The sequence below is a fragment of the Prosopis cineraria genome, unplaced genomic scaffold, assembly GCF_029017545.1.
Source record: "Prosopis cineraria cultivar Desert tree isolate PC_DT_omini unplaced genomic scaffold, ASM2901754v1 PC3, whole genome shotgun sequence".
NCBI lineage: Eukaryota > Viridiplantae > Streptophyta > Magnoliopsida > Fabales > Fabaceae > Prosopis > Prosopis cineraria.
The window spans coordinates 45,118,193-45,140,050 of record NW_026555334.1 but is presented as its reverse complement, the minus strand read 5'-3'; the positions used below and the strand labels follow the sequence as shown (position 1 = coordinate 45,140,050).

Genomic DNA, 21,858 nt, shown 5'->3' with positions numbered 1-21,858 from the left:
AGTAGATATGGAAGAGAGAAAAAGGTTTTCCTTAAACCAAAGTCCTAACTCTGTCCTCCTAACTTAGAATCCTGACTTTGCTACTGTCTACAGGCTATGGGTTGATAGGTGTGGGTTGAAAACTCACACTTTTTGATGGGCTATGATTTTCTCAACCTAGCTTACTAGCTTATCAATTATATTTTTTCAAAAAAAACTTATATTTGTGCTTGCTTAAAAATATTATGTTTAAACATATTTTAAAATTTTATTTTTATTATTTTTAATATAAATAATAATAATTAAATTTTGCTCTCTTCAAGTAAACAAAAAATTAAACATGTTAAAATAGGATGAGGAAGGAGAAGAAAAATCAATAAAAACTCTTTTTCTTCTCAAATCCTTCCACAGGGTTCTATTGTAACAAATAAATATGACGTAGAAATCATATGCCAAGGGATAGGATAAATAGGTGGTGGTTGAAAAGAATTTAGTTATAAAGATTTCAAAGTTAATCACAACACCATGTACATGTTTTCTTTTTCTAAAGCTCTACACGCACTTTCATTTTGGAAAACAAAAATATGTATACATACATACATACATACATATATATGACATTAAAAAATCAATAGCCTTGTGATATCCAAAACTTATTCCTTCATCATAGTGGTGTGCTGGAAGGGAAAAGATGTTGAAATAAAATGAGAAAAATTGGAAGAGGAAGAAATGAATAATTAAATAATAAGAAAATTTAAAATAAAAAAAGTTAATATGCAATTTGGACCTTAAACTATAAATCCAGAAATGATTTGAATCCTAAATTTTTAAAAGATACATTCTGAATCCTAAACAATTAAAGTTAGGTAATTTCATCCGTATCGTTAACTTTCAATTAATAATTGTCAAATTAAGGCATAATATGAAATTTTCACCAAATGAGGGCAGAAGAGAGATGGCGAGTAAACTTTGATGAAAATCACACATTAGACTCCAATTTAATGAATGTTTGTTGAAAATTAATAGTAAAAGTAAAATTGTCCCAACTTTAATTATGTAGCATTCAAAATGCACTTTTTAAAAATTTAGGGTTCAAATTGCTCTTGAAGTTATAGTTTAAAATTCAAATTGTATATTACTTAATAAAAAAATTATAAGTGGGTTTGTTAGGAGATTGTAACATAAATTAAGAAATTAATAAAAAAAAGTAAACAAAAAAATGAAGAATGATTTCCTTAATAATATGTATGATTCTACATATTTTAGAAATCGAACTATATTAGCTACTACCTTGTTGTGGTTGGAAAAGTAAATATGTGTGTGTGTATATATATATATATATATATATGTTGTCTTTGTTCCCTAGAGATAAAGTTAGGTACTTAATCTAGTTTTGTTTGTTGGGGGAGAAAATGTGAGGTGGGAGAAAATTGGAGGGGAGGGAACTGAAAAGAAAACAATTTTTTTTCTATTTGGATGAAGAAGGAAAAATGAGAAGAAGAAAAGTATGGAAGAAAATATAAGGTGGGGCTCACCACATTTTCACCCTAAGTTTTCTCTCCATATTTGGAAGAAAAACAATTGTTATCTCCCTTCTCTCTTTTACTTTTTTTTTTTCTCCCGTCTTTACACTTTGTGAATCTCTCTATCTTATGCAAAGCCTCTCTGCCCCCTACTCTTCTTTTTCTTCTTTGCCCAGGAGCGACGATATCCCATTGTATTGTATAAATGGTTTATATTTTGATTTTAATAAATTATCCCCTTTTAATATTTTAAATACAAATAATATATATTTATTAAATTATTTAGTTTTAAAATATAATAATATGACAATATTTTTTTAATAAACAAATTGATTTTAATTTTTGTTATGAATTTCATTTTAATATAATTTTGTCTTTTAATTTGTTTTTATAAAAATAATTATATGAAATATGACATATTTTGATATTAGGGTATCATAGTTATTATGCTATTTGCTCATTTTCTTTCCTCTCTATTTTCATCTACTCATCCAAATATAAGAAAAGATAATATTTTCTTCTCAATTTTCTCTTCTTTCTATATTCTTTCCTCTTAATATTTTTTCCCATCCAAACGGAGGGTGATAATGTTATGAAAGATGATGAAAAACATGAATTCATTTGTAACCTGAACTCTAAAGATTCTATAAATTCAATTGCAATGCCTAGCCTCCTTGATCATGATACAAGGTTGTTATTGGGGCCTAAGTAATGTTTGGATCAAATGTAGGGATGAGAGTACGTATATCACATATTACTATGAGTCTATTTGATTCTTAGTTTTCATTTACTATGAAAAAGAGGCAGTTTCTTATGGTGTTGACATTTACAATGATAATTAATAAAAGCAAAGACTAGAGCCTGTATCATATTGGTTTATATCAGCTTTGTCCTATTTTCACTCACAATCAATTATATGTTGTTATTTCTTATGTTCAAAGTAGGAAAGGTTAAAAATATTGGCTCTTAATGAGGATAGTCGCTCTATAGATAGAACTCCTAATGTTGTTTATAGGAATGATTTTGATAATTTGATCTAAATAATTATGAATTTTTATTAATATACTTTTGATTATACCCATTTGCATAATATGCTTTTAGTTTGTATTGTTTGTTTTACTCTATTATGCATATTTAATATTAATGATAGCAATTACACAGCCCCACTATGTATAAAATAATATGGAGAAGGTGTTTACTATAAGTTATTTTTTTGGAAAAAATCTTCCTACAAAAATAACACCTATTAAAAAAAATATTGTTGTATACAATTCGTGTATCACATGAGTACTTTATTAGTTGTAGTATATATCTAGTTATTATTAGGTGAGAAGAAAGGCAACTGAGCTGAGTCAAAAATTTTAGATAGTGTTGGGGAAAACCTGAATTAAACTGGCAAATGCATGAAACATGTGCGGGAGCCAGAATTTGCACTTAAAAAATGGGATGCTTGACTTTCAGTTCAAGTTTCTGGTTTGAACATCGCCAGTTGAAACTGGACAGTGATGATAATGGCTTTAAGATCTGGGGAGGATTTGAAGGAATATATATCTTTCCCGTAAACAAGAAGAATAAACAGAGGGTGGAGGATGCAAGCAAGCTGTTTGAAATAAAAGAGCTTTTCTTTTTCCACGCCACTGTTATTCAAAGCGAAGAAAACCTATGGCAAAGGCTAACTTCTTGGGGTTGGTTTGCTGATAAATAAATTCTCGACAGTGCAGCACATGTTCACTTTGCAGTTGGTATCTTCACGTCTACTTTTCCATGACAATTAATAATTGGAAGAACAGCCTCGTAGTTTTTTCCATTCCCTTGTGGGATCGCCCTAGCTAGCTAGGCATGCATAACAATGTCAATGCCTCGTATTGATGACTTGACTCGGTCTTGACTCTTTTGCGGTGCATGCACTAGCATGCATGATGTTTGAATCCAATTAATGATAAGGCAATAAGTGGGCTGCCTTAAGTTTTCAGTATGGTTGAAAGCACCTTTCACACGCTAGCTACCTATCAGTTCCTTCCTTTCATTAAGTTTGTTCTTAACTATAATAATTAATTGGTAGGGCATAAAGTCACTGATCTGTTAGAGATTGCATAATGAACCCAGGGACGTGAGCTCTGGAGCTTTTAGCGAGATTATATTTTGAGTGATATTTCTATAGATTTAGGTGCATGAAATTTAAAAGATGACTAATGTGAAAACAAGAAGAACATAAAGAGAGAGCCACCTCACGGTGTGTAAAGATTTGAAATTTCAGGGTTGGTTGAATTATTGAAGGTATATTGAAGGTAACAGCAACGCTCGGAACGAAAAAGAATATAAACAAAGAGCAGTGACACTGTTTTTTAATTCAAAATTCAAATAAAAACTTTCTACATTAATTCAAATCCACTCATAGTTGAGTATACTATATATTCTAACATGGGATGAGGTTAAGAGCAAAGTAGCAGACTAATTAAGCTGGCGATGTTGGGCATATTGAGGGAAGAATTAGCGTTAGGTGGTGGAGCCAAGCGCAGGGGCACATGGTGGGGAGGGTGGCCATGTGCACGTGAAATTCCATCCACAAGACACGTGCTTCCCACAGAGGTTCCCTGAACGCTTTGCCCGCAAGCCTTGAAAACATAACCCAATGGTTAGAATTTGGCCATTATCATTGGCGAAAGACTCCGGATAAGACTTGCAATCGAAAACATATACTGTTATATATACAATACGAGTCACTCACTCTATTGTGCCGCCAAAGAAAAAGCCAGTATGGTATCAGTTGATAGATTTACGTGCATCGTGCATATAGAAGAAAGAAAATTAAACCTTATCCAAGCGCAGTAGAATCTTTAGGGCTTCACGTCACTCCTTTGCCTCCTTATGCACTAACATGTCTTTGAGAACTGAGAGGAACGCTTCCCATCATATTAATTAATCAAATAACTCTCCATCTACCATCGCATACCCGAGGAGGATCTTCCTTGACAGAGCAACATCTTTGTGAGCATCTTAATTATATTCCCCTGTACGAAGCTTTAACGTTCAATAATTTTGTTTTGGAATAATAATGTGTTTTAGTAAGCGAGCCCGGCCTTAATCTCCATGCGTCGTTATGCAATTATGAAGTGGTTGTATTTTCTGTCATTTTCTCTCGCGAGAGGAATGTTGGGTGGTTAATAGCATCTTAAAGCCACTATTGCCTTCCAATCAGGAATAAAGCTGTCCTCATTAATTGAGGATTTGGATGTTACAAATAGGCTCTAATGATAAGAGACGCTCTTAAAACTTCCAATTATGCAACCATGCACTATATAATACAGCTGCAGCATATTCATCCATCAGTATCGCCTTTTACGTGGTCCCCGCCCTCATAAAGTGAACAATAACGCGGTAATTATCGATCTCAAGAATATTAATTTACCAACCGATCAATGGGGAATAGGAATATTAATAAGGCATGTGTGAAGGCAAAGGTAAGAATCTCGACCCTTATTTCCTCTCTCTTTCACTTTGGAAAAGAGTTATTCACATATGTCAGGTCTATTTGCATCTATCCTTGTTCGACGGATTCCAACAATCATGTGATATGTATATAAGCATCGATTAACAAACGCGGTGGGTCCTTGAGTCGTAAGCAAGATCAGTACGTATTGTTCAAGAGAAATGAGAGAAATACAATGATGAGGAGAAGAAGGACTAATAGGAGATTCAAAAACAAAATGCTAGATATTTAGACAGCTACCTGGGAAGGACATGGGACCTTACATGTGGATAGATAATAATTGGCAATAATAGGCGGAGTGAGTGAGAACGAAATAAGGGTAGATCCAAAAGTAATGATCGGGCATGGCACCCAAAAAAAAAAAAAAAAAAAACAGAGAGGGGACCTGTTTGATAAGGGCATAAACTTTTTGCACTAGGTAAAGTGAATTCACATACATGTTCGTAAAACCAGTTACACGCAGCATGTGTTGTGACTGCACCACTTAAAGACCGTCCTTCGAATTGGTCTCCATTTTTCATACAAAGAAACAAACATAAACCTCATAACAGGCCTACTAAGAATCTGGACATTGACATCCCCCTCAAAGAAAAATGTGAGCCTTGAGAGTTGAGAGGAAGAGGGAGTGTCACGTAAAGCAAAGTGGGCTCTCACCTATTTAAGATTTCTACCAAATAATTAAAAGGGGTGGTCTCCATCACACTGAAGGGCCCCACCCGCTTACAACTGGAACACCTTAGCTGTTCCAGCGTAGCAGAGTGGCTGCCATGTTTGTGAAAGAGACCAGCCCTTGTAGTCCCTGCCCTGTCCTTAGGGGGCCAAATGGTCCCGATACCTACGGGAGCAACCTTCACTGCAACTATATTCATACGTTCGCTTCTTGTGTCTCTGTGACACTGCCGTTCTCTTCTTTTCGTGAATCATGCTTATTCTCCATTTAAGTTTCTGTATAATCCAAACCAGCGGGTAGCCGCCCCTTCAGAGATGATAAATGTTACTTCCTTACATTTACTGTGATTCCTTCCTGCAAGAACCAGCTTTTGAACGAGACATTTATATAAAACAAGGTTGATTGTTGAAGATGTCAGTATTAAGTTTTTCTGCTCTTACGGACCCAAATTGTAATAATTGTCTTCCTCGTGCTACCACATATATCTTTGGCATAATTATATTGGCATCCGGTCCCTTTTGGAAAAGGATAAAAAAGAAAAAGAAATGAAATGTAAGGAAGACTATGCGGGAAAGAATCAAGTTATGGACAGTATAGTTGAGCTAGAAATTAGGGGCTTGTCCGTGAACGAGTCAATACAGAACTTAGCGCGCGCGGCAAGTTCCAGGATAAGAAGCAGCCAGCGGGACGATTATTTGGCAAAATTGGGTTTCAAAAACTTGAGACATCTAGATTCCGTTTACATTCAAGAGACTTCGCTTTGTGCCCAAAGATGTAGATTAGTTTGCGTTAAATTATCGACCTTCAGTTTCTCCATAAAAGGTTTGACAAAAAAAGCGATTATTCTCCGTCATTAATCGACAAATACCGCGCCTTATTATATGCGGACGGACAAATTGCTTGGCTCAATCAATGTAACTAACGTTAAAACCGTTAGCTTTTGAAACTTCAAAGTCGTTTCTTTCACACTCTACAGCTCCCAGTATTCCCCGTAAAGAAAAGTTACAACTCCCGGCAGCTAAAGATGCAAAAAAGACAAAGATGGAGTGTTTTTTCGGTCACAAAATGACGTGACAGAAATTAACTCAAGTTATTATGATTAATTGACGGAACTCACAGGATTCTCTCGTTTAAAATCCCTGCGTGTAAGGATTAGTCCGTTGAGTGCTGACTTGTCAATGGGCAGACGCAGAGCCATGTGGCTGTACATGATTAAGAATTTTCAGAACACGAAGGAAATGCAGGGAGAGACATTTAAAAAATAAAAAATAAAAAACGAAAGAGAATTTGAATAAAGGATCGGAAGGAGGAACTGTTCCGAGGTTGATGCATTAATTTTAGAAAAGCAAAGGCCTATCCTTATAATAATGGAAGCGGTCCGAAAATACAAAAGAAAAAAAAAACAAAAAACAAAAGCACAAGGACAAGGTCCAAAAACTGGGGCTTATCTGGATACGAGGGACCCAAACTCCAGGAATGCCACGTGGAGACAGGCTAGCTTCGATAGGGATGACATGGCAAAATGCAGGTGATTGCAGAAAGTGTGGGATTTATAATGGAGATGGTGGGGGCAACGGAAAGGGGGGTTAGAGAAGCTTTAAGACAAACCCATCTGGCAATCTATCCAAATTCATGTGCCCTCATTAATCTGTGCGGGTTGAGAATGCAATGAAAAGCAAAGATAGCAGCAGCAGCAGAAGCAAACCCTTGCTCAACGAAAAAGCATGATTCCTGTTACACCACCCTGCTTTCTCTCTGCCCTCCATTACTACTCCATCGCTCACCTTCCATCGCTCTTTTTAATTTTCACCGTTTTACCTCTCTTCCTTTTCCTCTATACTATAAAATTAATAATAATGAGATGGGGTTTGCCCAATTCACGGAACTACCTCCCGGTGATTATTGCAGCTTGAAAGGCTAATTAAAGCATCACTGGTAATCATTAACTGGTAAACAAGATTATAAGGTGCGCCAATTCTACATCAGGTTTTTGGTTCATTGAACAGCTAAAGCGCCATGATAACGGTTTCTTTCCTTTTTCTTTTTGTTTTTTGTTGGGATGCAAAATCTTGCACCATTTCCTGATTCATTGTCCTGCAGCCTCACATGTGCAGCTTACTATTATTTCCCCCCCTTTCCTTGGCCTTGTGAATTGGATGAGCCCCGTGACTACAGGGACTGAGCGCACAAACTAAGGCCACAGAAGTTAGTATTAAAAGAAAAGCCAGTCAAATCACAAGATAGCTGCTTCTTTTCATGGTGTTGAGTTGGCTGCTTAAAAGAGTTCCCTTTGCCCGATTAAGTGCCAATACAGAAACAACACCCCCCCCCAGAAAAAAAAAGAAGAGGAAGAAATGAAAGGCAGGGACAATCACACTAGAGGACTTCAGAAAAATATTTATTGCAATTAAGGATCAAATAATTCTAAAATTGCTTTATAGAATCAGGGGTAGAACATCCTGAATGTTAATTTGAAAATTAATTACTAATTAATGATAAATTAATAAATTGGTGAAGTAATTAGTTTGATCATGGTTTCAAATCGTAAATTGACATTTTGGGTCCTTAGACAATTGTCTAATCGATCTAGGAAGAAAGAAGAGCTGATTGGGATTAAACAAGAGAGTTAAAGTGAGACTTAGCTCACTGTACTGCGCACTGCAATGCCTAATACTTAACTTATCTGCTACTTTTACTAACCCCATTACTCTTGAGAGGAAAGGTTTGAATTGTGAAAAAACTTTGTATTGAGGCCAATGGGGTTAGTATAAGTGGTAGAGAATTTGTGAAAAGTGGATAGGACTTGAAATTACCTAATGGAAGATATTAGAAATTCAAGCTAGTTTAATTGTACTAGCAAGTACCTGCGTTCAATTTGAAATTGACATATAGTACTTAATCTTGTAGATTAACATGATTCATGAGTATTTTGTGCAGCTGATAATGCAAAAAAAAAAAAGTACCATGGGCAACTTTTGTATATCTATAGGGTTAATGCAACCGAATAATTCATTATATTTATTAACTTGTTTAATTGTTTACAAGTTATTTGCAAACTTAATTATATTTTTTATACTAGTGTGATTTGAAATTTATAGAATTGGACAAACATAAAAAGGGTTTTTAAACCTAAATATGTATATGTTACATGGGTATAGTTTAAAACTTGCAAATTGGGAATAAAATAATGATTTTTGAGAAAATGACGTGTATTTACTTATTGTGGTTATAATTAGAGGTTATATGGTAAAGAGATATGATTATTGTAAAGTATAATAATTTCATTATATGTGTGAAAGTCATGATTATTATAGTGAGAATGGAAGTTCACCCTAAGTGGAGTAGTGAAAAATTCATTAGTCAAACTTGCATAATGGGACATTTGATACAACATGTGATGAATTGTTACTATGGGACATTTAGGTAGTCATGACATTGTTATCAGCTCCCTACTATCCAAATGGGTACGACATTGGAGTATATGACACCTCGATTATGTGTAATGGTGGGAGTCTTAATTTTAGAAGTGGATTAGAATACTTTTAGTTGGATAATTCTCCCATAAAAGGTGAGCTCAGTTCAACTTGTTTAGAGTTAGTCCAATGTAGTTTATGAATTTAGCCGGAGGTAGATGTGAAGATTTGGATGGATAGTATGATCATGCATGTGATTATAAATATATGCATTACAACATGTGTTTTATATTCTCGCTTTACTCACTTGTTTATAATTTTACTTGTTAATAGATAATTGTGAATTATTTTAGTTATTAAGAATTTGTCTCATCTTGTGGTTGTAAGGTCTCCCTTACTAATTCACAATTAACTCCACAATTCAAGATAATTAGAGAATAACTCAAATGAATTATCAAGTTTGTAAACTTTACATAAATAGGATGCCAAGTTTTTGAAACTTAAATGCTATAAACTCATTTAAAAGAAACCAAAATCAAAGCAAAACATACATATAGAAGCATGAATATCATACAAATTAAGATAACATCAAATTAGGGTCAAAATAGTAAAAAATGATCTTAGCAAAATTACGTTGCAGCATAAAATTTTACGCTGCGGCATAAACTACAGAACCCATGACAACAAAAAGCTGTTATGGCAAATTTCCTAGTCAAACTTTTAGCTAGCACCAATTTTTTGTCCGATGTCTGATTGAGGTTATCAGGGTGTCCATAGAAAGCTTTCTTTGAGCTCTAGCTAATGGCACTAGTTTCACATTTAAATCATTTCTCAATTAAAAGTTGGATGTCAAAATACAAGTTTACTCATTTATGCTGTCAAAACAAAATTAGGGTATCTAAAACTCAATCCAAGTGCCAAAAGTCCACACTAACCCTTAGACCACACTTAATAGACTTAGGACAACCTATGTAACATACCACAACAACTAGATATCACATATTTTATAATTTCAACCCTCAATTTCTTGATTTTAGAAATAATAAGGGGAGGCATTTTGATTTCAAAACTCAATATAATTCAATAAAACCATGCATATAGTCAAATTTATACTTGCACCAGTATTTTGATCTTACTTATGTATCTTAATTAAAAAGATATCACATATACTAGGGTCCAAAATACACATTTCAATACTCAATATTTAATAGTGCATGTAATAATAAAATACGAACATTCTAGTTGGCAATATCATGACAATTACACATTAATTAAAAGTAATTGAGGCATTACAGTAGAAAATTTAATTCCTAAATCTCATATGCCATTCCCTTTTCTCAACCAGAGCTAATACTTGTAAAATGTTAAATAGAAGGGTGAGTATAACCATTCAATAATTAAAGTCAACTTAACCTATATAATTGCATATCAATTAATTATAGATGCAAATGGTAAATAAATAACTTTACAAGCATCACATACATATTTTACAATTATAGTCTCAGCCATAAAACTAACAACCACATGATCGGGCACTAATACGTATTGTCACATTTATTTCAAAAATGCATATCTTGGCAATAATAACAAACATGCAACCCCTAATATAAACATGCCAAACCACAATAATAATAATCATGTGGCCGGATCTAAATGCATGATCAATGCCAACCTTATACCCTCCTGTTACCTTTGACATAAAATAGTTATCTATTAAATGGCTACGTCTATAACACAGACTAACACAATCTTTCACTTGTGAGGAGCTACCAAGCTACGATTAACTCACTCACTTGTATACCACGGTTTCTCCTAATACTAACAACTATGAGGTGTTGTACCTCCGAGTTAGCCTTTTCATGAATCGGTAGAGACTAGTTAGGTTCAAATCTTTCATAAAACAAGTGAGACATTCCTAAATCAATCATGGAACAAAGGCTACCTCTCGATTTTAACGGTCGATGCTAGGACAAGCTTTTAATTCCAACGGTCGGTGCTAAGGCAGGGTTTCAATGCTAATGGTAAGCCACCAGTACCATGTGTATAACAATCCTCCCATGCCATCAGGGGTCTTTTGGATTGGGCCAACCCACCTTATGACAGCAGAAGCTAGCTTTTCTCAAGGTGGTACTTGGGTTATTCCTCACTCCACCAAAGAGGTCTTTTGGAACCTTTCCAGACTTGAACAAACCTCCAACCTCTACCATCTTAAGGAAGTTGAGGCTAAGTTTAGTACCATTGAGTTAGGGGCCTAAAACACACATAATGATGTTATTTTGTAAAGGACAAGATGGGGTCGTAATAACACCAATCATGCACCCCTAACATATGTCGGATCACAATACTAAGGCTGAATTTATATGTATGATCAAATGGCAACCTTATACCCTCCTGTTATCTCCGACATGAAACTGGTAGCTATCATGTGGCTATATCCTTTACGAACTAACCCAACTTTTCACTTGTAAGGAGCTACTAGGTCAGGGTTAACTCACTCACTTATATAATTCGGTTTCCTCTAATATTAATAATCATGAGATATCGTACCCCTAATCTAACCTTCTTATGAATTGATAGAGACTAGTTAAATTTGAGTTCCTTATAGAACAAATGGGACAGTCTCGAATCAACTATGAGATAAGGGCTACTTCTCGATTCTAGCAGTTGGTGTTAAGGTAAGTTCTCGATTCCAACGGTCACTACTAGTACCATGTGAATTTACTTGACTACTTCTCTCTTTAGGCAAACTCCCACCAATGATCATGCTATACACATTATCACATATTTATGCAACTCAATCAAAAATCATATCATAACTTATTTCATTCTTTCTCACTCACTCAATCATTGCACATTACACATCACAATAACACATTATTTTTAAATCGTCATCATTACTCACATATATATATGAGCACACATAGCATTTTCACAATATCACATCAATAGTATGCCAAATTTACATTAAGGGTTTAAAATATAAATCATATCTTAAATCAACCCATTTTCAATAAACAATCAATTGATATTCAACTATATAAAATTAGGTTTTTCCTAGTTACTTTAAACCTTTAAGAGGTTAAAGATTTACCTCTTACATAAATCATTTCCAAAGCTTTTCACAAGCTTGAATGGTGCCAAATCGAATCTCACTACATTCATAACATAAGAATACCATCATTATCTCATTTTAAGGATTTACCAATTCCAAACTCCACATATATATTCTATCAACCTTATAAATCATTACCCATTTATACCCAATGGGTCCATTAGGCTCCATTAATGCCCATTATCATTTATAAATCTTTAAGCCATCATTTATGGACATAAAACTCTCCCAACTACCTCATTAATGATAAATTTTCAGACATTAAGTGCTTTACTCAATAAACTCTTGATAAAATCATCAATGTAGGGTTTATCTATCACAAACAACTCTTAATATATCCATTTTATCTAATAGATTCGGACCCATAGCTCTTATGGACAGCAAATCAACTTTACACTCAACCTTATCATAAATCTTCATAAATGGGGGAGAAAAGGAAGAAAAAGGCATGGATTACTTACCTTAGGTGTTTGGGAGCTTCAAATTATCCTCAATGTGATCCAACAATGTGCCCTAGTAGAGCTTTGGTCGAGCTCTTCATTTCCTTATTCCCTAATTTTTCATATAAAAGTGTATATGATAAAGTAGATTTTTAACCATGTGCTGTGGTGCACGCAGCCCTCCATTGTAGCATATGACACATAGAGGTCGTTACATTTGAATTTATCATTGTGCACAGCAGCGGACTGACCAGATGCTGCGCCATATGGCACAAAGGACATTCCTTCACTTTTTCTCCCTTTTTCCTTGCCCGGTGGTCCACCATTGATCCAAACTCACTTTTAAGGCTAAAATTACAATAAATTATACCAATTAGGCCCTTATAATCATACACCTCATTAACTTACTAATCACACTCATTGGGTTGATAAATTAAGATTAAATTTTCTCAAATGTTACAATATGGGTTTACCAATATACTCTTCTCTCTAGGCAAACTCCCGTCAATGATCATGTTATGCATAACTTACACATATTATGCAGTCTAGTCAACAATTCATCTCATATGAATTCACAAATCCTCACTCACATATTCATTACATTCCACATATCAATTTTTACAATGACATGCCATTAAATATAATCATTAATCTTATATATGCATCGTGCTTAGGGTTCTTCATTTTTCCAAAATGATTTCACACATGTAGAACATGCATATTATTTACAACCATTTAACACAACTTTCAAAAATACTAAATTTGCATTAAAGAGTTCAAAATATCAATCATGTTTTCAAAATAACAATTTTAATAAATAAATAATTAATATCCAACTATACAAACTGGATTTTTCTTAGTTACCTCAAACTTTTAAGAGGTCAAAAGTTACTTCTCAAGCACAACTTTCTTTTGAGCTAAATTTAAGCTCACATGTGCTTCGTAAGGTTAGTCTACAATTATATTAACACTCATCACTAATAATCATTTAAATTATCACTTTCAACATTTAATTCCATACTTTAATAACCAAAATTCTTAATTATAAGATCAACCTCACATCCAATACGTTTCTTAACATTTATTAATTTCATTTAGCTCTCAACAACTTAAATAATCATTAATATATTATCTAACAACCCAAAATCATCATCAATGTCACAATTTACTTAGTTTCAACTCTCAAATTTTCAACTCTCAAATTTTAGCACTTTAATCACCAAAAACTCTCAACTATTGAGTTTTATTACCACATTAAGTTTATTAACTCCTATTTGCTTTAACTAATACTAACAAAATCTTTAATTAACATCAATGACAACCACTTGCCTCGACCACTACCATTTATAGTATTTTAGGGCATAATTTCATCCATAATTGAGAGCCCACTCTCATGGATGCATAGAACTATTGTATCTAGGCTTAGATAACTCAAACAATTCACATTAGTCTTATTTAAACTAATGAATTTAGAAATCATCATCTTCCAACCTCAAATCTCACTTCCAAAACATGTAAAGAGAAGAAGAGTAATGAAGCCATACTTAGGTAAAATTAAGCTCCAATCACCTCTAAAATGTCTAAAAGTTGATGCCCTAGCAGAGTAATTACTCTCTCTATCTCCCTCCCTCTGTTTTTGGCCCCCTCTCCTTGTTTGAAACCCTTTTTTCTCATTTAAAAAAATTAATTCTATAATTTATGTTACAATGTAAATTTTTAGTTGTAGCATAATGCATTAGGCCAAAATCTAATTTCTTTTCTTTAAAATTTGAGTCTGGGTGAATTTACTTTTAAACCTTATCTAAACTCTAAAACCAAACCCAATAGTTGCTTCTAACTATTCTTAAATCTATTTATATTTAAATTTATAAATTTACCTTTCATTAACTTAATTAATCAATGAAAAAATTTTTAGGATGTTAAGTGGTTACTATTTCACATGTCCAAATGCAAATAGGGGCATGGGGAAAGAATCAAGCCAAGCATAACGAGACTATTATTGTATAGCTTTATTTTATATCGTATAACGAGTATATAAAAAGTTTATGTTTATAAGCTGCCTAGTAGGAAAATGTCATGCATTTGTATGAGAGGACGTGTGGAGTATCTTAGCCTTAATATTGATATTTGTGATAAATGAGATTAAAGGGTTGGGATATTAGTACAAGTGCATGTTTATATAGGGTTTACTGGGGTAGTTGATTTTGTGTACATGTATAATGTAGCCCTATTTATGAGAAATCAAGGCGTTTGAGTCACCAAATGTGATTTAAAATGCACTTTTGATTATATAACTGATTAATCAAGTGTATAATGATCTATTAGATATGGTTGAGACCTTAAATGTGGATAATGACATATGGTTATAATTTGGGGCACTTGGATGTGAGAAAATGACATTAAGTGGCTACTTGGCATCCGATTGTCCAACTTTCAAATGAAATATATTATTGAAACAAAGCCTATTTTATTGGTTAGATTATCAAATAAACTATGTGTGAGTACTTGAATTACTCTAATTGAATTTCATATGTGAAAATGATATATGTCAGAAATTCACTTCTAGCAAGCTATCACGATAGCATCTGCTGTTATGTGCGTCACAACTTATGGCACAAAACAATAATTTATTTCTCTATGCGACGGCATTTAGGCATAAATGGCCTTTTTGTCTCTAGTTTTCTTATATAATATGATTTTATGATCTTTTTTACTTCCATTGTGCCTATGTACTTATAATTTTGAGTTTAAATGTATTTTTGAAAGGTTTTTGAGATCCTAAATGTTTAAAAAGTTTTTATTTTTCTATATTGTAACCCTTCTTGTTTTTAGCAGGCTTAAGGGTTTAATGATTCTTAATTACTTAGGTGTGATTTGTTTGTGGTAATCAAATGGTAATGTCAAGGTAGACATTACAATGAGACTTTAAGACAATTAAAATTTATTGTGAAAAGACAAAAAATTCCTCATATATATATATATATATAGATATATTTGTTGTGATAGAGGAATTTATTATTGTTAAAATAAAAATTAAACTTGTTTTTCTCTAATGAGGACTTGTTCACTAGATCACAACACTTCCTCTCCACCACCAAGTTAATATTTTGGAGTTGTTAAAATGAAAACAGAGCTTGTTTTTTCCTGAATGAATTTGTTCATCAAATCACAATACTTATTCATTCTATTATGAAGTTAATTTTTTTTTGAAATTATTAATGAGAGAATTGATTATTGTTAAAATTAAAATGAGACTTGCTTTTTCCTGAATGAGAATTATTGTTGAGAGAGAGTGTGTGTGACGGGTAATTTTATCTTTTCGCATCAAATTTAATAACATTTAAGTCCCTTGATCCTATAAAGCAATTTCAAAATGTTTGATCTTTATTTACAATAAATGTTCTTCCAAGGTCCTCCATTATAATTTTTCCTAAATGGAATGTGGTCTGGTAGTTCATAAATTTTCATTTGGGAGAAATTTTTATGTTCAGAGCAATGTTTTTAGAATCGGATCAAATATTAAATCAAAAAGGCTAGCAGTTTATGGTTCATATAGTTCAACTGAATTGGGCCAATAGTCGAACTGGTGATGTAATAATTAAATTTAAAATATATATATATATATAATAATTTAAATATAAGAAATGAATATGAAATTTTTATTTGACTAAAAAATAAAATTAAAAATTTTAAGTTTATTATGACTTAACATGATACTACATACATTAAATGATTAAAAAAAATTAATCATTTTATAAAAAAAATAAAAAAAGTGTATTTTTTGAATAGTTTAACTTTTAAAAATTAAATTTGATTTTCGGTCCAACTATTAGTTTGAAGCGGCCTAATTTGGCCCAATCTCTCAAATGATTTTTTTGACTTAATTAAGCTATTAGCTTGATTGATCGATGGTCGCCAATTTAGTCTGATTTTTTAATTCTTGATTTCACTGACGGTTCGTCACTATAAATTCTTGCAGCTCGTTTGTTCACTCTGTTTCATGGCTTAAATATTTGGAATGACGGTAATGCAAGCTGGTGTAGTGTGAGAGGTCAACTTGAGCAAGGGCGAGTTCGTAATTTGACACTCTCAAATCTCAATCTCGTTTGATTCTGAATCCGTGAGAGTCATTATTGAAGCAAATCTATCACGTTTTACTTCTTCCCAGTCATAATAAGGGTTAAAAAAAGTTTCTTTTTCATATTTTAAAGTAATAAGTGTTATTTTCATATTTAAGAAGACATTAAGTGTGTTGTTTCTTATTTTACCTGCATCCATTAATTTCGAGAGCAATAGAGATATTTAGGGAGGTAAAAGATTGATTTTACAGAAACTTACGTCATGTAATAATTTTTTTTAGATTATATTAAATGTTTCCTATTTGAAAGCTTTCGTCCTCGTAGCGCCTACTTGGCGGGCAGCTGCTCGGTGGAGTTTATCTTTCCCTGGTGGTTGTGCCCGAGGAGCGAGGACCCGTGATGGGTGACCGGCTATAGTCAGTAGCGATCGTGTTCTCACCGGCTAGACCCCGTGTCATAGGAGTAGAATCTGTTTTGTTTAAGGAAATTAATTTTGGTTTGCCAAAATTGTCACAGATATTAGGGACAGTAGACCTATACAAAAGCCACATAGCTTGTGAGGGAGAACGAATCTATGGTGTGCTGCCAGCTATGAACTTGAATAATCGAAGCTTTCCATAAGGGTCAAAGCTGTCAATTTTTCTTACGAACCCTTTTTCTCTTCTCTCTCCTTCCCTCCCTCTGCTCTTTACAACATCCACCCATACTTTCACGAAATCTATACTCATTTATAATTTATAATCCCTCCTTTCTTCCTCCATCTCTCCATCTCCTCACTCCTCTCCATTCTCTCTCTCCGTTTCTCGCACAAACTATGTGCCTGCTTTAGTCTGGGGAGGGAGGCACCAGCGGGGTTCATAGTTTGATGGTTCAGCCTTGAATCACATGCTACAACCCTACCGCATGACGATGGCCGTCGCTGCTACCACCTCTCTCAATGCTTCTGAAAAGAAGCACTGGTGGATCACGAACCGTAAGGTAAGGCCTCGCTCTCTTTTGATTTGTCTGCACGAGTTTTCATCTATCAAATGCTTTTCTGATTCCCACGTTCACATATACTTGCGCGTTTGCCTGTTCAGATTGTTGAGAAATATATCAAAGACGCTCGCAGCCTCATTGCGACCCAAGAACAGAGCGAGATCGCCTCGGCTCTGAACCTCGTGGACGCGGCGCTGGCCATATCTCCACGCCTGGACCAGGCTCTCGAGCTCAGAGCCAGGTCTCTTCTTTATCTCCGGCGTTTCAAGGACGTCGCCGATATGCTTCAGGACTACATTCCCAGCCTCAGAATGGCTGTCGAGGACTCGGGCTCTTGTTCTTCCGATAGTTCGTCGCAGCAGCTCTCGAGGGAGGGAGTCAAGCTGCTGTCGTCTTCAGAGTCGTCGCCGGATCAGAGTTTCAAGTGCTTCTCCGTCTCGGACTTAAAGAAGAAAGTGATGGCAGGACTGTGTAAAAGTGGCGAGAAGGGAGGGCAATGGAGGTAAATCAATTTACTGCCATTATTCTGTTTCATTGGTTTCGCCCCCTCTTCCTGTTTCCATGTCTTACTGATCCATTTTCAAATGGACTTTGTTCATTTCGGGGGTTCAGCTTTTAATGATTCCATTCAAGAATGGGATCGGATCGGTGCGCCCATAAATGCTGGTGCCGCCCATTTTCAATTGGTTACCATCGCCCTACTTTTAAAATAATTATTACATTATTAAATTATTAAATTTAATGCAGCCTTCAAGTCATTTACTGTTGTGATTTTTCTCGTGCATCACCATTGCTGTTCCTCGGCTTGCTTCTTCTTCTTCCAAAGACCTAAATGTTTTTCTTCCCCAAAGAATTTCTTCCCAATACTTGGTTCAAGTTAAATGTTAGGAGACTTCACAAAATTGTGAGATTTCTTGTTTACTCATACACTATTCCATTTTTACGCTAGATGCCTTTATGCTTGTAGAAGTTCATGAATATGAAATAGAATACAGCGAAAGCTTAAATACTATTCGGATTTAGCTTGATTTGTTTCCGCAATGCTAATCACAGATACTTGGTGCTGGGTCAAGCATGTTGTCATCTTGGTCTGATGGAGGATGCGATGGTGCTTCTCCAAACTGGGAAACGACTTGCTAGCGCCGCCTTCCGCCGCGAAAGCGTTTGCTGGTCCGACGACAGCTTCTCTTTAACAAACATCCCCTTCTCCTGTGACGTAACCAACACCGCACCATCCACTCCACCTCGGACACCTCTGACCGAATTCGAGACCGTCACTCAACTCCTCAGTCACATCAAGCTCCTCCTCCGCCGTCGCACTGCGGCACTCGCCGCCCTCGACGCCGGCCTCTATTCTGAGGCCATCCGCCACTTCTCCAAAATCGTCGATGGCCGCCGTGGCGCTCCGCAAGCCTTCCTCGCCGAATGCTATATGCACCGAGCCTCTTCCTACCGTTCCGCAGGCAGAATCGCGGAGTCTATTGCAGATTGTAATCGTACACTGGCTTTGGACCCCACTTGCATTCAAGCTCTTGATACGAGAGCCGCCCTTCTAGAATCCATTCGATGCCTGCCTGATTGCCTTCATGATCTTGAACACTTGAAGCTTTTGTACAACACAATCTTGCGGGATCGCAAGCTTCCTGGCCCTGCTTGGAAGCGTCATAACGTTAGGTACAGAGAGATTCCTGGGAAACTCTGCGCTCTCACGACGAAAATTCAAGAACTGAAGCAAAGGGTGGCTTCAGGGGAGACCGGTAATGTGGATTACTACGCTTTGATTGGACTGCCGCGCGGTTGCTCACGATCGGAGTTGGAGAGGGCTCATTTGTTACTCTGTTTAAGGCACAAACCAGATAAAGCTACCAGCTTTATTGATCGCTGCGAGCTTGCGAACGAACGTGATCTTGAATCGGTGAAGGAGAGATCAAAAATGTCAGCATTGTTATTGTACAGATTGATTCAGAAAGGTTACGCAAGCGTGATGGCTACGATCATGGATGAAGAAGCCGCCAAGAAGCAGAGGAAGAAGGCTGCTGCTGCTGCTGCTGCTTTGCAAGCTGCACAAGCAGCAATACAGGTTCCCGAAAAAAGTGGGTGCAGAACGGAATACGAGGGAAAGAAATCAGAGAAAACAGTTTCTTCGTCGACTGTAAATCCTTCTGTATTCCAGGGGGTGTTTTGCCGTGATCTTGCCGTTGTTGGGAGCTTACTTTCTCAAGTTGGATTCAACCGTTCTATTCCAGTGAAGTATGAGGCGCTAAGCTGCTGATTCAGTTGAAAGTCTTCTAGTATGGTTGTGTTTGTGCAGGCAGTGTGCGAGAGAGAGATTCAATCTTAACATATGCATGTATCATGAATGTACAGACACGAAGCAAGAAATGTTCTCACGATTCACTTGCGCAAAATAGAAAATTTGGGGCCCTTGGAGATATTACAGGCAGAGGATTCTCCTGATTATGCAATCTGGTTCGTCCACTTGATTGTAAAAAATGAAAATTTAGGCTGCTGGAAAATTTTGCCACCTTTCTCTCTTTTATCTCTCCTTTCTTAGTCATCTTTATTTACCACTTGTACAGAATATCAGTACTTAACACTCGCCGTGATGAATATGGCGCTTCTCTTGGCTCCTAAATTTCGCGTTCAGAAGTAATTCAAAATCTGGGATATCTTTCGGGCTTCGGGTGGGAAGATATGGATTCTTTAATGAGGACCAGCGCATGGAAAATGTGGCATTAGTGTTGCAGCCTTGTAGTTGTAGGTGCAGAGGAATAGGTGCTTGGCTTGGCGTTTTCTCTTTGGTTCATTTGTGGGAGCATTCAATTTTTGCCTCGTTAATTAATTTATCCATGAAACTGGCTCTTATGAGTTATGACATTCCATTGGATTCTTCATCCTCTGTTTTCACTTTCAAGTATCATGAACTCGCTGGCAGGGTTGCCTTTTTGAGCTAAAACCAGTGTTATGGTTCTATATCCGGTTCCCGCTAAATGATGATGCAGACTGGACGGTTAAAAAAATACTCTGGGTGTGGGTAAAAGCACAGCGTCGACTTCGGTAACTGAGTCTTCAGGGTGTAGTTGTATGAATGACTTGCAATGAGTTTGTGTGCCTGAGACGAGTTGAGCGTGGCCTGGATGTAGTGGAGAAAACTGATGAAGTCTGCACAGGGAAAAGGGCTTGTCAGGGCCTTTTTCATCACAGGTCTCTCTCTCTCTCTCTCTCTGTGAACAAAAGCACAGCAAAAGGGGGTTTGTAAGCTGCACTCAATACCAGAAAACGAAGTGATTAGAAAGGACATGTCGAATCAACTTTTTCTTTGGCATCATGAGGAAGGGTGTTTTCCCCCGCTAAACCATGTGTTGCCACACCCTACCAATGTGACTTGTGATTAACTAATTTCAAGTTTCAATTTTTTTGTTGACTTTTTGGCCAATAAAAAGTGATTTTAAGATTATCAAATTAAAAAAATTTAGCTGTTCTTCCTTCTGTTTTCAAAGCGGGCGGGGGAAGTCCAATGATACTGAACGGCCTCTCTGAAGCGTAACCGGTGATTTTGATGGAAAGGGTAGGGGGAAAAAACCTGCAAATTACTGCGCTTGTCCCTTGGCAACGAGCATCCAAGTACTGTTGCTATTCGCCAGAAAAAGTTTTGAATGTACCCTCACAAATCAGTTTCTGTACTGCCTTGGATTGTTGGGGGAAGAAAAAAAAAAAAAACCGTGGGCTCCGATATACACACACAGCAGAGCATGACAAATTAACAATGGTTTCAAAGCAAGTGTGGATACTGGATTGTGTCCTTTCCCATGTTTGAAGGTCTCCTTGAGAGTATAGTATAACATATCAAAGTGATAAACCATATTTGAGTGGCCGATAAATGTTACTTAAAGGCACATGTGATATTTAATGCTGAGTTTTAGTGTTTCCATAACCTTTGGCCAGGCATCCGAGATTAGCGATTGTTACTTTCCTTGCAAGTGTGATTTGATGTCCCTTTTCCTTAACAAGCAAAAAGAGAACAAGATTTGATGTCCTTTTCCTGGAAGAGCGCCTCTGAATTTTCCCACCTTACATTCTTTCCCTCCCCATCTTTCACCATTTCTCACAACCAAGTCCCCTTTATGGGTCATCAACTCCAATCATCTAGCCCCACATAATTGGGTTATACATT

At 35.8% G+C, this 21,858-nt stretch overlaps 1 protein-coding gene across 1 annotated transcript; it reads left to right on the top strand.

Annotated features, from left to right (window-relative positions):
- Positions 1-17,360: 17,360 nt before the first annotated feature.
- Positions 17,361-20,911, top strand: LOC129307052 (uncharacterized). The gene is made up of 3 exons (XM_054947912.1): positions 17,361-17,684; positions 17,786-18,186; positions 18,738-20,911. Exons 1-3 carry the CDS (start codon positions 17,592-17,594, stop codon positions 19,954-19,956), a joined length of 1,713 nt encoding a protein of 570 aa, XP_054803887.1. The 5' UTR covers positions 17,361-17,591; the 3' UTR covers positions 19,957-20,911.
- Positions 20,912-21,858: the final 947 nt, after the last annotated feature.

What these genes read in the sequence shown, in the direction of transcription:
- LOC129307052 (XM_054947912.1), top strand. Translation starts at nt 17,592, where the DNA reads ATGCTACAACCCTACCGCATGACGATGGCCGTCGCTGCTACCACCTCT. An exon ending in GGTGGATCACGAACCGTAAG is followed by an intron (nt 17,685 to 17,785) that starts GTAAGGCCTCGC and finishes TTGCCTGTTCAG; the next exon opens with ATTGTTGAGAAATATATCAA. An exon ending in GAGAAGGGAGGGCAATGGAG is followed by an intron (nt 18,187 to 18,737) that starts GTAAATCAATTT and finishes TGCTAATCACAG; the next exon opens with ATACTTGGTGCTGGGTCAAG.